Source organism: Carettochelys insculpta, chromosome 5 (assembly GCF_033958435.1).
Source record: "Carettochelys insculpta isolate YL-2023 chromosome 5, ASM3395843v1, whole genome shotgun sequence".
Classification (NCBI taxonomy): Eukaryota; Metazoa; Chordata; order Testudines; family Carettochelyidae; genus Carettochelys; species Carettochelys insculpta.
In genome coordinates, this window is record NC_134141.1 from 20,072,333 (window position 1) to 20,087,673 (window position 15,341).

Here is a 15,341-nt window from a genome sequence, read left to right on the forward strand (position 1 = left end):
TTATTTACAAATATTAAAAACTGTAGTTATCCATAAATTTAAAAAGAAAGGTCAATGTTCCATCACAGGCATCAAGACAGCCGCATTTCCAGGAGAGCCTTCGTAATTCTCTTCTCCCTTTTGTTCATCTGGCTTGCTTTGAATCTGTACAGTGTTCCCATGACCCATTTTACTGGGTACTCAGTTTTTCTCTACTTTAACTTCCTAAAAGATTCTGATGACTAAATCCAACATGAGGTCAGAATGCTCCAGAAGCTTTTTTCCTTCCTGAACTCTATCGTCTTGATGCTGGACAATCTCATGTTACTTAGAAGGCTCCTAATTAGTTTCAGCAGTCATCTGCTTATTCCAGGGACGACTCTGGAAGAATCCAAGTCCAGTTTGGTTTATCAGGCAGAAAATGTTCCACTTAGAAGGATGATATAACTGGTGTATGATTGTGCCTGTCTTGTTTGCATCACTGCCTCAAGAGCTGGCTTTTGATGTCAGCTTGCCTTACTTCACAGTTCCAGCCATTCATTTTGGCTCCAGTATTCAGCAAGGACATGAATAAGATTTTTTTAAAAAAAAAAAAAAACACACTCCCTGAAGAGTCTTTAAAACCTTGTGTGCAAGAAATATTACCTCCCTTTTTCCTTCCCCTCCCCTGACCCACACCCATCTTCTTGCCTGTGGGAGGTAATTTCATACAGTGTATGGATTCAGGTTTAAATTCTCCCGTGTTAGGGAATCAACTGCTATCTTCGCTCCCAGACAGAACTAAACATACAGTAAAGGCCAGTGTAATTATGGAGAGCAAGTTCAATGAAGACAACTGACTTACAAGTCAAGAGCACTGGAATTGGTAGCAACAGAATGGTATTTAAAAGAGGGAAGAGGAAAAGGCAGAGAAGCATACAACCAAATTCCCATCTTTCTGCTCTATATCAATAGGCAAAGTATGCTAATTACCTGAAGCTTATTGTAAGGCCTCAGTTTATATTTTATGAGCGATTCTAAAATCTGCCCTGCTTAATAATATGTATCATCAAGAAAACACTTTAAACTGTCTCTCACAATTAAATCCAGCCACACCACCTTGTATAAATCAAAATTTTGCTACCATATCAAAACGTTACACTGGGGCTGTATAATGTTGCCCATATCCTCGTTACATGCTACACTAATTACTACCAGCAGATTCAGGATTTTCTGCACATTAGAGGCTTTTAGAGGAGCTATAAAAAATTTCAGGCACCATTAATTTAAATTTGTATTGAAATTTCCTTTTGACAGATGGCCAAAAATTACTTATTATTTAGAGTACCAGAGCTGCCTGTTTGCACATTAGAAGAGGAAAGGGAAAAATTAAAAGCAAGAAGGAAATTTATGTCACGTTCATTACCTGTTAAATGTTAAGGAGCATTATCCTGCATGAATAAATTATTTCATACAAGCACACAGACTCCAGCTGCTGGCAACTGGCACGTTCTGGCTGATAAAAACCATCTCAAGTCACACAGCATACAATCATAAAAGCTTCTCTTAACCAGAAGCCACTTAAGGGAGGACAGATCAATAGAACAAGTGACTAACTGCTACTCTGGGCATCACTGAAAACATTTAAGGAAATTAGCAAACTATTTCACCTTGCAAAGCTGGCAGCAAGCCCTAAAAGCTGACACAGTCCAACTCATAATTTGAACAGTATACAAGACAAACATCTATTTATAGCTATCATTCCATAGTAAATCAGGACAAAATTAGTCACACCTTCCTCTCAGTCCCTCTAGCAGCATGTTTGATCATTCATTGAATCACGCTACGTAATTACAGAACAAAAGGAACAAAAGCTGCCTTTCCAGCATAAATACAGAACAAAATATATCTCTAAAGCCCCCCTACATTTTTTGAGGGGGTGGCTAGATGGAGCACGGAGAATAGGGAGTCAGTATTCCTCCTGTACTATTAGCAATATACTATTTTAGTTTAGCGAATAGTACATTATGTATGTAAATGCAACATCTTTCAGTTTTATGCAGGTACCTACATACATAACTCAATGTGAAAATAGTAAAATTTCATTATGGCTTCAGACTAATTGCATAATACAGACAGAGGAGACCACCTGGGTAATTTTAGTCTAATGTGTACAAGTTTACCCATATATTGTTAATCAGACTGGGAGGAGAGAGGAAATCACTGAACTATTTGTCCAAGGGGGAGATGAAGTCTTCTTAACTTGTATAAGCTTCTGCTTAATAAGAGAAATCCTGTTTCTAACCCTTGTGTCAGAGAACTGAAATAGATAGCAAACTAATGTACCATTGCCTTCGTAAGTCTGCACAGACAGCTGCAGCGACTCTGCCACTCAGTGAAAACTGACAGTTTACGGCTGATATTCAGACCCCATTGTGGCTAACAATAAAACTGATTATCAAATCAATTTCACTGTGCTGTGACTTAGCAGTTGCCAGTGGCAGCAGGATGGGGAAGAGTGGACTAGAAGACACACTTGACCTTCAGCAACAAGACCAAAGAAACACCCTCTTATTGTAGCATCCAAGAGACTTGGAGATGAGAGTAGGGCACAGATTACCCAGGGGAGGGCTTGGGATGGAAATATTAGAATTTATCAGAGACCTGCTAGCCAGAATATCATAAGATAGACAGAACCCCATGGCAGAAATTCAGGTAAGAATCCGGACACCTTACTCCTCTCCCCAGTAGGTTTTTCTGTCATGTGAACTAAGGAGGTGCTGACAGTGAGTTATCACTGCCATCATCCCCATGGACAACATGATTCCAAAATATTAATTATAAGAACAATCACTTGAGGTGTGGTAATATTGCTGAACCTCTGCTGGATTTATTCAGTTCAAAGAACATGGCTTGCGTGCATGCTTCTCCCTCCTGCCTGCTGAGGACATGGGTCAGAGGAGTTCTCCCTCCTGCCTGCTGAGGACATGGGTCAGAGGAGTGATTCACACAAGCCATGCACTTTCCCCTCACTCCCTGACAGTCACGGGAACAGGAAGAAGAGCAAGCGGTGCTCTGGTACACGTGACTGTTACCCCACCTTCCCCCTCACCCCCCCCAGCCCTCCCAAAATGGCACCCTTGTTCATGCACACAATTTGACTGTGTTTAAAGTTTGGATGAGCATCTGGATATATGAGCTTATACAAAACAGACTAGTACATTCAAAAAATACACAAGTCACTGTGTATGAACATGTATCCCTTTATAAATAATTGACACTTATACGGCCATGCAGGTACTCATATTATCTACCTGTGGAAATTAATTCAGGGTCAGGAAATTATTTTTGGGACCTGGGGAAAATGGGAAGAGCAGTCATCTTTCATGGGCTTGAAAGAATAGGTTTCCTATACCACTTACGTAAGGCTAAAGAATAAACCATTTCTAACAGGGATAACCTAAGTGGTTGGCAGTAAAACTTTATTTCCATGTCTTATACAACATATCTTTTCACATTTACAGACAAGTTTATATTTTAAATATATTCAGGAGTATAGAGCCACAGTCTCCAAAGGGTTAATATCACCTGCTGCCCAACTACCACTCCCCACTCCCTTTGCTCTTATATGGGACCTAAGAACTATTCTGCTCTTCCCAATGAAGACTAAGCCAATGAGAAAATGATGTGATAATTAACCTCATTAACCTTCATTAGCCTCTTAATGAAACACGGTATCTGCATGAGACTCTGCTCCTCAGTACAAACATCACAATCCAGTTTCAATTCATGACATTTTGTACATTCCTAGTTCAAATGGCAATAAAATGCATGACAGTTCTTTTGAGTTGTTCCTTCCACCTATGAAATCGAGTCCTACCTTTATGGAGTCTCTGTCTGTATACACAACAGCAGCAACACAAGCAGGAAGAAGAGGCAGCAGGGGAAAAACAAAGAGAAAGTTAGTGGTTAGTTTATGTAAAACTATATATTTGTCATACTTGGAAGAAAAAAAATTAAAAAAAACAAAAACAAAAACAGGATGTCTTTAATAACAAATGGCACAGATGTTAACTTTTCTGTACAGTTAATCATTAATAATGTACAACCAGGTTTATAAAACCTGATTTCTACCATTTGAACGCATTTTGCTTATGGCCTACAATTAGGTAATAAGTACAGGAGCAATTTTATGGAAGTTCTTGTGAAAATTGTTTTCTGAGGGAAGAGAAAAACAAAGAATACCGATGAGCTAAGCCTGGTGGCCATCTTGCAGCTCCTACCTCTTTGGTGATCATTTTCATGATGCTTCTTTTCATCTTTAATGGGTAGGTGGGACTGTCCACCTAGCGCGCTGGATAGGGCTAGGAGGCCAGCACTGCTGCCAATTGGTGGGATGGCTGGAGGCTGCAAACCGGAAGGGTGTGGAGTGAGAGGCACTGGGAGACCATGTCCATGTGATAAATGCTGGGCCTGGAGTTGTTGCTGCTGTGAGAAATTAAACACAGATATTGAACTTGTTCTGAGACAGGAGGGTTAATTCATTTATACACATATCTACAGTACATCGTTAAACACACATTTTACCTGTGTAATGAGGAACTTTGGAAGATGCTAATGAGGGGCTGACGTGAATATGCAGCACCTCAACAGTATAATGGCAGTCGCGTGCAATTCAAAAGTGACGCTTTTGGAATGCATGCTGCCTGTGAAAGGACCTCCCCCCCAACTTCAAAAGCCCCTTCTTCCTAAAACCAAATGGGAAGAAGGGGTTTTCAAAGTTGAATGGCGGGGGGTGGGGAGGTCCTGTTGAAAGGCCCCATCAACAAGGGCAGCATGTGGTCCGAAAGTGGCACTTTTGAATCATGCATGGCTACTATTATACTAATAAGGTGCTGCATAGTCATGCCTCATTAGCATCTTCCAAAGTGCCCCATTAACATGCCCCTCTGAAAGGAAGGGGCATGTGTAGACACAGCTTTTATGTTTACAAGGGTGACCATATATTTGGGCCCAACAGTGACAATCTAATTTAGATAGGAGGCTGAACTAAGAAAAAAATTGAGACCTGAGTAAACAGATTTGCCAGTTGTAGTCAAACTCAGTTTCCTCAGACAGAAGTTAGATTTTTTTTCCCCCTGTACAGAAGGAGACACACCACATACATGTCTAATCAAAACACATGTGAATAACTATACAAGCAGTTATAGCAGGGGGGAAAAGCTGAAAATTGAGAAAATTAGTGTTAAACAGTTCTCCCAGCGCTACTGCACAGCATGCAGTGAGAGTTAATTTGAAAGAGAAAACCTGAATTAACAATCCAGAAAAGGAAACTGGTTGCAGCCACCGTTTTAAGCCCTTTAAGTGTCCTCAGCGGTACTTCAGCAAATTACTAAAGAAAATCTAATGTAGCAAGGCTTGGGTCCTCCTGTAGGCTTGCTCAATAATGCTGAAATAATTGGGCACTCTGTGCACGTTTAGTGATGCTCGAATGAAAAGCTAGAGGCCTGCCCTTGTACTCTTCTCTAGCTGCTGACTCTGTGTTGTGACAGGTTTATTTGAGTGGGACTGTGATGCATGCACCAGTAACTGCACTGACAAGAGTTTAAAGTCATTTTTACCAGTACACTGGCAACATAGAGAAAACCCTTGAGAGGTTAGGATTGGACTGCTTGACCTCAGCCAAAGCTGCATCAAGCTCTGCGCTTTACTAACCATTGTGGGATAGATGGTTTGATGTAGCTATTGAATGGGAAGTGGGGGGGGGGAAGAGAGAGAGAGAGTGTGTGTGTGCGTGTGTGTGTGTAAGCGCGCGCGCGCGTGTGTGTGTGTATGTTATGTTAAATATATCAGATCAGGGATCTGCTCAGCTCAAGATCTACCCAATGATAATCACTCAACTAAACATTTGTTCATACAGTTACTAGGTTAGCTTTAAAATTTGCTTTTACTTTTAGAGATGCCACTTCTCAAAACTAACTAGAGGTAAATCAGATCAAAATCCTTATTATGAGGCATCTGCCCCTGTTTTTCTTTTCAGTTTTTTTTTTTTTTTAATCTTTGATTTAAAGAAAATGTAACCCTCCAACACAGCAGTTCGTCTCCTGACCTTAATGGACCAAAGCGCATATGGACTGTTTAATAGGTCCCGTTCCCTCCTGAGCATTAAACCCGAATCAAGAGTAGGTTTGATCTAAAATAGCACAACCTCATATAAAAATATAAGGAATAGCTTGTTTGAAACATCACTCTTACAACATAGACACCTTTCATAGTTTTTGATATGTAATGCTAGTTTTAGCCTCAAGATAGCAGAGCCAAACCTATCTTATGCTACTTGACCCACCTGTATCAATAAAACAAAAGGAATAGCTAGCCCTGGGCCTGCTCATGAGCCAATATAATTCTGGTAAGATTCCACTACTAGTGGAAAGCATCAAAGGTGTTTGTTTTGTGCCCTTATGGAAGGATGCTTGTTTGCTCAAAATTTAAAGAGACAACTCTGCATTGTTTAGCCACAGATATTGAATGTGTTTGCCTTGTAGTGTCTCAGCAAGCTGGGTATGATTTATTTAGGAAAATGACACCTTGTACTCCAGTATCCAAGCTTTTTTTTTTTTTTTTAATAAAAAAATCATTAGGAAGAAAAGCTTCTGAATGAGAACTGAGTATAAACCAATGCAGTGCAGTCTGCTTGGGTCTGCAGAGAGCCTCAAATCATAATTCAGAGGAGTCAGAAGCCTCTATCCTTCTCAATGGGGTGTTAACACTGACAGAAAATGTCAACATTAACTATGTCCCTGAGGATCAAATTACAGAAGAAAAACGAACACTCGTGAAGTGCGGTATTGCAAAAAATCTACCATGCATCACGTGTCTGGTGGATGTAGTTCAAATCTGTAAGCAGAGTGTGGAAGGTATCCTTTCCTAGCCCCGTATTCCTTTTTTGCCATTGGCATTCCTGAAGTGAGCATCTGCTTTCATCAGTATTATGGAGGTGCCACCCTCTGTATCACTGATGCAACAAATAGCATCAGCATTTTCTATAAATAAATTAGATGTTATAAGCTACCTGTGTAATGACACCTCTGGTAGAGGTTGCCTACGTGTTTCCCATATAAAGGATCATCCTCAGTGACATCTAACTTTCTCAAAGCTGTACCTTTTCATATGAAATTTGGCTGGCTTGCTCTTGGTCAAGAAGTGATTTGTTTTTCCTGCCAGTTTAATTAAAAAGTGTTAAGCTGTTTTGAAGCATGAAAGGAGCAGGAGGACAAAATGGCAGCTATTCTGCTAGGAGGGTTAAAAAACACATTTGCAACCTTTTTCTGAACAGCTCTTGCACCTCAGCGTAAGCGGTTAGAAACTTGAAATCTGGAGGGTTCATGGCCTCTTAGTCAAGAGGGAGATCTGATTTGGCCACCTTGCAATGTTTTAAAGAAAACAGTCTCAGTACATACACTGCACTGCATGAAATGATTAAAACTACAGGACTCCCAGCATTTCATGGACACCATGTGTGATTTATAAACCAAGAGGAAATTTCTTGGAACAAGGTCTCAGGATCCCACTGCATGTTACAGAGTGGAACTGTACATTTAAGTGGTTATGAGATGTGCACACAGAAAAAGGAAGGACTCTGAGTAGTTCTGTACCCTGACATATGATAGGGAAGGTCAGTCATTGGTCCAAAAGCTGAAATGTTGATAAAAATGAAATACTGAACTGCTACCTCTTTCCTAGAATACCGTAAATCATGGGTACTAGGGGAGCCAGCAGTCCTGAAGAAAAAAAATATATATATGGTTTAAATGCTGTACTGTAAAGCACATGAACAAGGGCTGAGAGACATGTTCCTTGTTCATCTCTGGCAGCCATCACGTGCCCTTTGGCATGTATAAGTACACAGACATGAATTCACAAATTGGCACTGATTCTCCACTGCATCCAGTTGGGCTCATTCATCACAAGCCTCTTGACCCCAGTAGAAGCTAGGGCAACATAGGGCCTACTCTAGCCTCTCTACTCCTGGTGCAAGCATGTAAGCCAGCAGGGGTCCAAGTGTAATGGACACCCTTCCCACCCCAGCATTCCCTCTTCTCTCACACTGGAGTGGCAGGAACAGGGCATCGAGCATAGGACATGCTTGAGCCTGTTGGACATTCTCTCATGCACAGAGATTTCTCCATGGGGAAGCTCCAGCAGGTTTACGCTTCCTTTTTGATGTACAACTGAACACAGAAGATCAGAAAAATCTGACCCCATGCTGACAGTTTTCTGAAGCTGGAATTTATCTTGAGGGAAAACCACTAACTCTGAAATGGTGTTTCATTTATGTTCCAAAACTGAAAGTCTTCCATGCTCCCACTTCACGTCAAAGAACGGTTCACCACCATGCAACACCACATCTCTGAAGTAAAATTAAAAAGAAGTGGACATTAATGAGGAACAACATCTAACTGAAAGAGCTAGACCCATACATGCCTAAACTGAATCGCTCAGGCGATTTTTTTATTCTTTTGTTCTTTACACCCCTTCCCTTTTGTCTGTTATTTTCTAATTACGTAACATCTAAACACTTGAGCACATGGTTTGCTTTGCACACAAGAATGGCCATACTGGGTCAGACCAAAAGTCCATCATCCCGTCTGCCAACAGTGGTCAATGTGAGGTGCCCCAGACGGAGTGGACCAAATGGGCAACGATCAAGTGACCTCTCTCCAGCCATCCATTTCCAGCCTCTAACAGAGGCGAAAGACACCATTCCTTAACCACCCTGGCTAATAGCTATTAATGGATCTAACCTCCTAACCCACACACCTAAGTCCTGTGGACTATATTGACATGAAGTTAAGCACTATCTTAAGTGTCTGCTGGATTAGGTCATAAAAGGGTATGAACTCTAAAGCAGGACATTCAGATTTCTATTTGCAAACTGCCCAGAATGATTTTGGATACTAATACATGATAACAGTTAACTCAATTGAAGAAGTTTTTTTTAATTTAAACCTGGCTAAGGAGTATAGTATAGAATACTGCCGCATGTATTTGTTATTTCATCAAGTGCTGTCCAAGACATAACATTACAAAGTTGGAGAGGAATCAAGTGAGAAGTAACAAACCCACAAAATTATGTTTTTAAAAATACACTAAGCAAAACAGCTTGTTGAAACAATGTATACACATTTGAAACTGAGATCAAACGATTGAAACATACCACAAAGATAAAATTCTGATTAATAACGAACAGATGTTGAGGCTGTCAGTAGGATTTTTTTAAACAGATAGTTTATGGTGACATCCTTGTTTACAATTGTGAAACGACTCTTTTCTCTTCTACTTGTAAAAGTATTTTACAAAAAGTTTCTCTGTCTGGAATCTGAGTATCTCTTGATTTCTACCAAGAAAACTCTAAACATTAATGCTAAGATCAAGTCTCATTTTCCCCTCCCCATCATAAAAGAGGAAAAAAAAAATTCTAGTAAAATGTGATAACAAGCCCAATAACAAATTAGCTTCTAATGTTCTCTTGTTATAGTCAGCACAATCAAAGTCTATTTTCCTGGAAAGGATTCAAATTTCTACTGGATACTTTCCAAGTACCTCTGTGTCAGAGTGATCTACTGCTTTTCCCATTACAGATCCTGAAAACTTGCTGCTATTATCCAAAAACCTAAACATCCTCCTGTAACCTGCAGACAGACATTTATGAGCTGAAGAAACCATTCTCTCAAAAACCTACTTTATGTCTGTATTCTCCCCATGTGCATATGGACACAGACACAACTTGCAATGGAACAGGGGAGGGGTAAAATATCAAGCAAATACCCAGAAAAAAATATTCTTAATTGATTTAACAGATTGAGTGATTGCTCAGGTCAAATCATAATGAAGACAACCTCACATACAAAACAGCCACACAAAACCGAAGCAGTTGAGAGAGAAAAGGAAGGAAAAAAGAAAGCCAAACCAAGGAAGGGAAAAAGCAGATAATGTCAATAGCTGGTTCAAAGATCAGAAGTAAAGCAATTAGGTGTAAGACATGAGAGTACTTTGGCACCCATGACTCTGGGCGTGTTTAGAAAGGCACCGTATTGGAAGTCTTATGTTTAAAAACGACATGCCTCTTATTATCACCTGCCTCAATTTAACAGTTGTATTTTCTTCCAGCAGTCACACAGGTCTTCCTTCTTAGGTAATGCCACAACCCACCCCTCAACTCTGATTTTTCCAATAACCCAATGAATAATCTAACAGTAAGAACAGACACGGTAAAATCAACTTCAAAAAGATCCAGGCAACAGCTCTTCTATTACGACAATTAATGTTGCCAAATTCATGCAATATATGAGACTGGTTTGCTGTAATTGAGGCAGCTGGATGCATGAGCACAGAAGATAGTCTGGGTTTCTTTAAAGCATGGTTTCCCAAACTGGGGAGGGGCCCCTCTGGGAGGGTGGGGGCAAGGTGACCCAGCCCCCCCCCCATCATTCCCTCCATCTGAAGAAAGACCCAGCCTTTGCTTCTGGCTCTCAGCCCCTGCCATTTTAGGTGGGTGACCTGGTGCATCCACTATAAAAAGTGAGCAACTGGCAAAGACCCATGCGGAGCTGGCTGCTTGCTGCAAACGAAAGTGAGTGTGGATTGGGAGGGTAGAAGGAGGAGGATGGAGTTAGATGGAAGGCTGGGGGTGTGTGGCTTTGTAAAAGGGCAGGAGAGGTGCTCGGGTGGGCAGCTCACAGGGCTTGGGCGGCCGGTCAGCTTGTGAGACATGTGGGACTCAGGCAGCTTGCCCCGGCAGAGCCAGGCTTGGGCGGCTGGCCCCAACTACATGAGGCTTGGGCTGGTGGGTGGGTGGCTGGCCCCAGCAGTGCGGAGCTCAGGAGGCTGGCCTCAGCAGCATGGGCCTCAGGATGGCAGGTGGGCGGCTGGCCCCGGCAGCGTGGGGCTTGGGCAGGAGGCTCAGGAGCTGGTCTGTGGCTGGGGTGGGTGGCTGGTCCCAGCAGCATGGGCCTCGGGCAGCCAGCGGAGAGGTGGCTGGCCCCAGCATTGTGGACCTTGGGTGGGCAGCTCCAGCAGCGCAGGTCTCAGGCAGCCAGATGGCTGTCGCAGGCAGCTCTGGAGGCTGGCATGGGGCTCAGGCAGCTGGCCAGCTGAGGCTGCATCAGGCAACCACAAGGGGCCAAGAAAAATTATTTGTGCTTATTTTTACTTTTAAGGAACATTTTTATAATCAAGATTTTGTGTTTATTTTAAATTGCAAATTGATTTTTTTGTTGGGGGGAGTTGGATGATGGTAAAGAAGAGGTGGGAGGGGCGCGAGGGTTTCCTCAAAAATCAAAAAGGACGGCATGATGTTGAAAAGTTTGGGAACGACTGCTTGAAAGTCTCATTACATAGAGAGCCATCACTCTGGAAGTTGGAATGCTTGGTAAGGGGAGTGGAAGGAAGGGTATCAAACACAGGTGAGCTCTCAAAACAGTTCCTAATCTCACACAGAGCTAATTCCCAGGAAAAAGCTGATGGATCTCATTTCTGACCAAGAAGAGGAATAACAGTGATTTCACTGAATGCGTGTGGTAGGGAAAGAATCAGAAGAGAAAGTAAAAATGGTAAAAAAGACAGATGGAATAAAGATTGCAGGAAAGCTCTGGCAAAGTTCTTATTAGTTTACAGCCATGGATTTAAATCCTAGAGCACTGGACAATGCAAAGGAAGGAAAGGGAGCCAGGCTTGGAGGACTATGGAGCTAAACAACAGTGACCATCACAAAATGAAGTAGGTCATTTAAAACAACTATCCATACAAAATACTGAAGGAACTGTTAGAAGCACATATTACCCAACCATCTCCACGATTTTTTGAATGGTCTACAAACAAAATAAAAGCCAAAACACAAAAGTGGAATGAAAGACAAAATAAAAATACATTTGCATTCTTTACCTTGAGCACAGCTAATATACATCATCATTTATCCATCTTATACAGTGATTTCCTAAATCAACAAAATAGCCTGTGGCTATAAAAGGAAACAAACAAGTAAGCAACTTCGAAGTACAGAGTCTACACACGCCCTACTACTTCAAAGTAGGGCACTACTCCATTCCCGTGAATGGCGTAAAGACTTCAAAGTTGGGCTTTGTTAACTTCAAAGTAAGAGAAAAATGTGTGTAGACTCTCTGCTGCCTACTTCAATGTAGTGCCTAACTTTGAAGTTAGTTCCTAATGTAGATGCACCCTCCATGATGGGGAAACTGCAAGAAGAAAGTTTAGTAATGCCCCATGTCACCTACAGGTCTGGCTTAGAGCCTCTGTATCCAATAACGCGGGCCTGTATTGCTTGAAACATTCGCATGGAGTCCGCAATATACATCTCGGAGGTCTAGCCACTAGAGGAGGGCAAAGAGCCGCACTGAGGTAGCTTAAGTTACATAAGAAAACATGTCAAACATAACCAAATACAAACCTAAAAAGCAGTCATGTAGCACTTGAAAGACTAACAAAATAATTAATCACCACCACAACCACCACCACCCTGGCATTTTTAAGCTTGTTATTACACCTAAAATAATTCTTCACCCTCCTGTTTTAAGTGTTAGTAGTAAAATTATCTGATAGCTATTTCTAAATATCCTTTATTCCTTCTGCTACACATGAATGTCCCTAAACAGTCTCCAATAATTTAGACTCCAAGCCAGAACAGCAATGCTAGTCCATGCTTAACTTTGATGTACTAGTCATGTGCATAAAGTCCACCAATCTATTTGTGCTTAATGATAAATATGTATTTAAGTGCTCTATTGAATCAAGGCCCTGTTCATTCTTAAGGGCAGTAGCCTATAAAGCATGTAAAAAAATAGTCTGCATCATAGTGTACTGTGTATTTAGAGACTATTCGAGAACATTTGTTTTAAAGAAACCATGACTCTCTTGAGAATGACTTCACTTTATTCCCCAGGCACGCTCATGTAAACACAACTACTTTTCCCCTGGTACTTTTCTATCCTTATGTTTCCAGTTGAGTATTTTCCAGGATGTGATCATTAGGAAATCCCCTCCCACACTATACAGCACTATAACATAGACTTCTTACAGAATAAATTTTCCCTCTGAGACATCAGTGTAGACCACTACTAAAGGGAACATACTGTGCTTGTTGGCCCAATAGTCTGATATGGAAAGGCAAATCCTCTCTCTCTCTCTCTCTCTCTCTCTCTCTCTCTCTGTGTGTGTGTGTGTGTATTACAGACCATTTAAGCAATTTTCCCCTCCCTCTTTTCTCCTTTGCATGAATTATTTAAAAAAAAATAGTTGGGGGGGGAGGGGGAGTTGTGATGGAAAACACTGCAGGTGGCTGTCTGCAACAACACGTGCTGTTGCCACAGAACTTGAAGCAAATTTTCCACACCTGCACAGACTAAAAATCTAAAAGATAAGGTGGTCACATAGCTTAGAGACAAGAATTCTGAAGATGTTGAGAAAAGGGGAGTCAGAAGCCTGGCCTTCCCCATGCTCAAATACAACACTGATCCTGTCATATGTACTTATTTAAATCACAATGAGTAAGATCTCCGACTTCAACATGTTGGTGAGTGGGAAGTAATAAGGGATTTGCACCCTGCACTACAGCATGTCACAGCCACAATGGTGGTGACAGGCCTATATAATTCAACAATTAGAATGCTCAGCAGGAGTGAAGAAATGGCAAGTTTCTGTTCCAGATACAAGAAGGCTCTTTTAAAATATAAACACTAAGGACAGTTGTCAAGGAAACACAGGCACTAGATAGAGGGGTGCTTCAGCACCCGGGTTTGAAGTGGTTACCTTGGGGTTTACCACTTGGTTCATTGACACCCTGTACCCCCACTATACACTGTTCAGCCTTCAGCAAGGAAATACTAAAACCAATACTTGCATTAAAATTAACTGACTAAAAACCCCCAGAACAGGACTTAGGTTCTCACTTTTTTCAGCCCTTTTGTATCATGCATAGCAAGTGCTCATGCTTCAGCTGCTGTAAGGTTCTGTAGCTAGCATCCACAGATGATAAAGGGAGTGTGTGTGAGGGGGAGGGGATCTGCATGGTAACACCCCCAAAACAGCATCCAGTTTTGGTTGTTCGTGGAGATTTCATTACATATTATTTAATTAGCAATGAATCTCTAATTCCTGGAAACTCCAGGACAATCCTGGAGAGTTGGCAGCTGTATTGGCAACCTATCCAGATTTTAGAGGAAGAAGATTTCAGAAGAAGTTGTGAATGTAACAGACTTCTGCACCAGCTTAAATACATCAATCATCAAAACACTAGAAGGATAAAGAATTCATTTGAAAGCACTAGATATGCTCACAAATTGCAAGCCATTTGATCCAAGCTATCTTACACTTTTTATATAAACATCCAATACAGTAATTAAATATGACAGTACATTTCAGTATTTCCTTGGGCATAAGAAACAAACAAACACCACAAAATAGACACACCATTGAGTCAACGTACTCTTCTGCCTTCCCATCCTAACAATCTGTGTAGCGTATACAGCAGGTGGCCAATTTGTTTTTACAACCTTTAAGCTCCAAGCACTGCTTAATAGGGGCAGATCCTTTGATCAAACAATAAAAAAAAAAAAAGACAGAGAAAGTACTGTTGCACACAGGTCAGAAGCTTTTACTAATGTCTGCTGCACCCTCCTTCCTCTCAGAAGTTACCATCTTTGAATGCACACAATTGGCAAGAATGCTTTTACTGAACAAACAAATTAAAAAACATTCAGTTTGCAGAGTAAAAGCTCTGCTGGTCTCTCCCACAAACAGATACAATACCTAGATGTTTATTTCTAACATCTCTTTCCTTCTAAAGATTGAGGGCCAGATCCTCAGTGCGTCTTCAACAAAGCTACACCAGATTACATCATCTCAGGATCTAGGGCTAAGAGCACAGGCCCTTCCTCTTACCCATCCTGTTTGAAAGGCAGAGAGAAAAGATTTTTTGCACTACGAGTCAGCAATTGCTCTATATGTTCAGCACCAGTGCAAAAATGCATTAGCATTTAGCAGCAGGAGCTCGGGACCACTGGTGCCAAGGGAATAACAGTATGCATTGATGCTAAGTTTTTATTAGAACTTGTGTGCACTTATCTACACCACACCGATTTCTAAGACCGTCATATCTGTGAATGCACAAAAGATGACATATTGTTTGCTTAAGAGGCATTGTTCCACACTTCTGCTGTGCAAGTATGAGGTTTGGCTGATGGACTTCTCTAAGGACCACACACACCCCCTCCAGAGCCCAGGCAAATGAGAGTTTCAGTCTAAAAAACAGAATGGAAATGTTGACAAACTGTATATATTAAACAAAGAACATTATAGCTCGATAATTG

At 41.3% G+C, this 15,341-nt stretch overlaps 1 protein-coding gene across 6 annotated transcripts in view; it reads right to left on the reverse strand.

Moving 5' to 3' along the window:
- LOC142013400 (transducin-like enhancer protein 4) overlaps positions 1–15,341 on the reverse strand; it is a 136,700-nt gene that overhangs the window by 50,161 nt on the left and 71,198 nt on the right. For 3 of the 6 annotated variants that reach the window (XM_074994722.1, XM_074994720.1, XM_074994724.1), the window contains 2 exons: positions 4,242–4,446; positions 3,839–3,855 (listed from right to left, as the gene is read on the reverse strand). In XM_074994722.1, the coding sequence (XP_074850823.1) occupies positions 3,839–3,855; positions 4,242–4,446 (222 nt within the window). Of the gene's footprint in view, positions 1–3,838; positions 3,856–4,241; positions 4,447–8,272; positions 8,318–15,341 lie in introns of those variants that run through there. The other 3 variants (XM_074994723.1, XM_074994721.1, XM_074994725.1) reach the window with 2 other exon arrangements.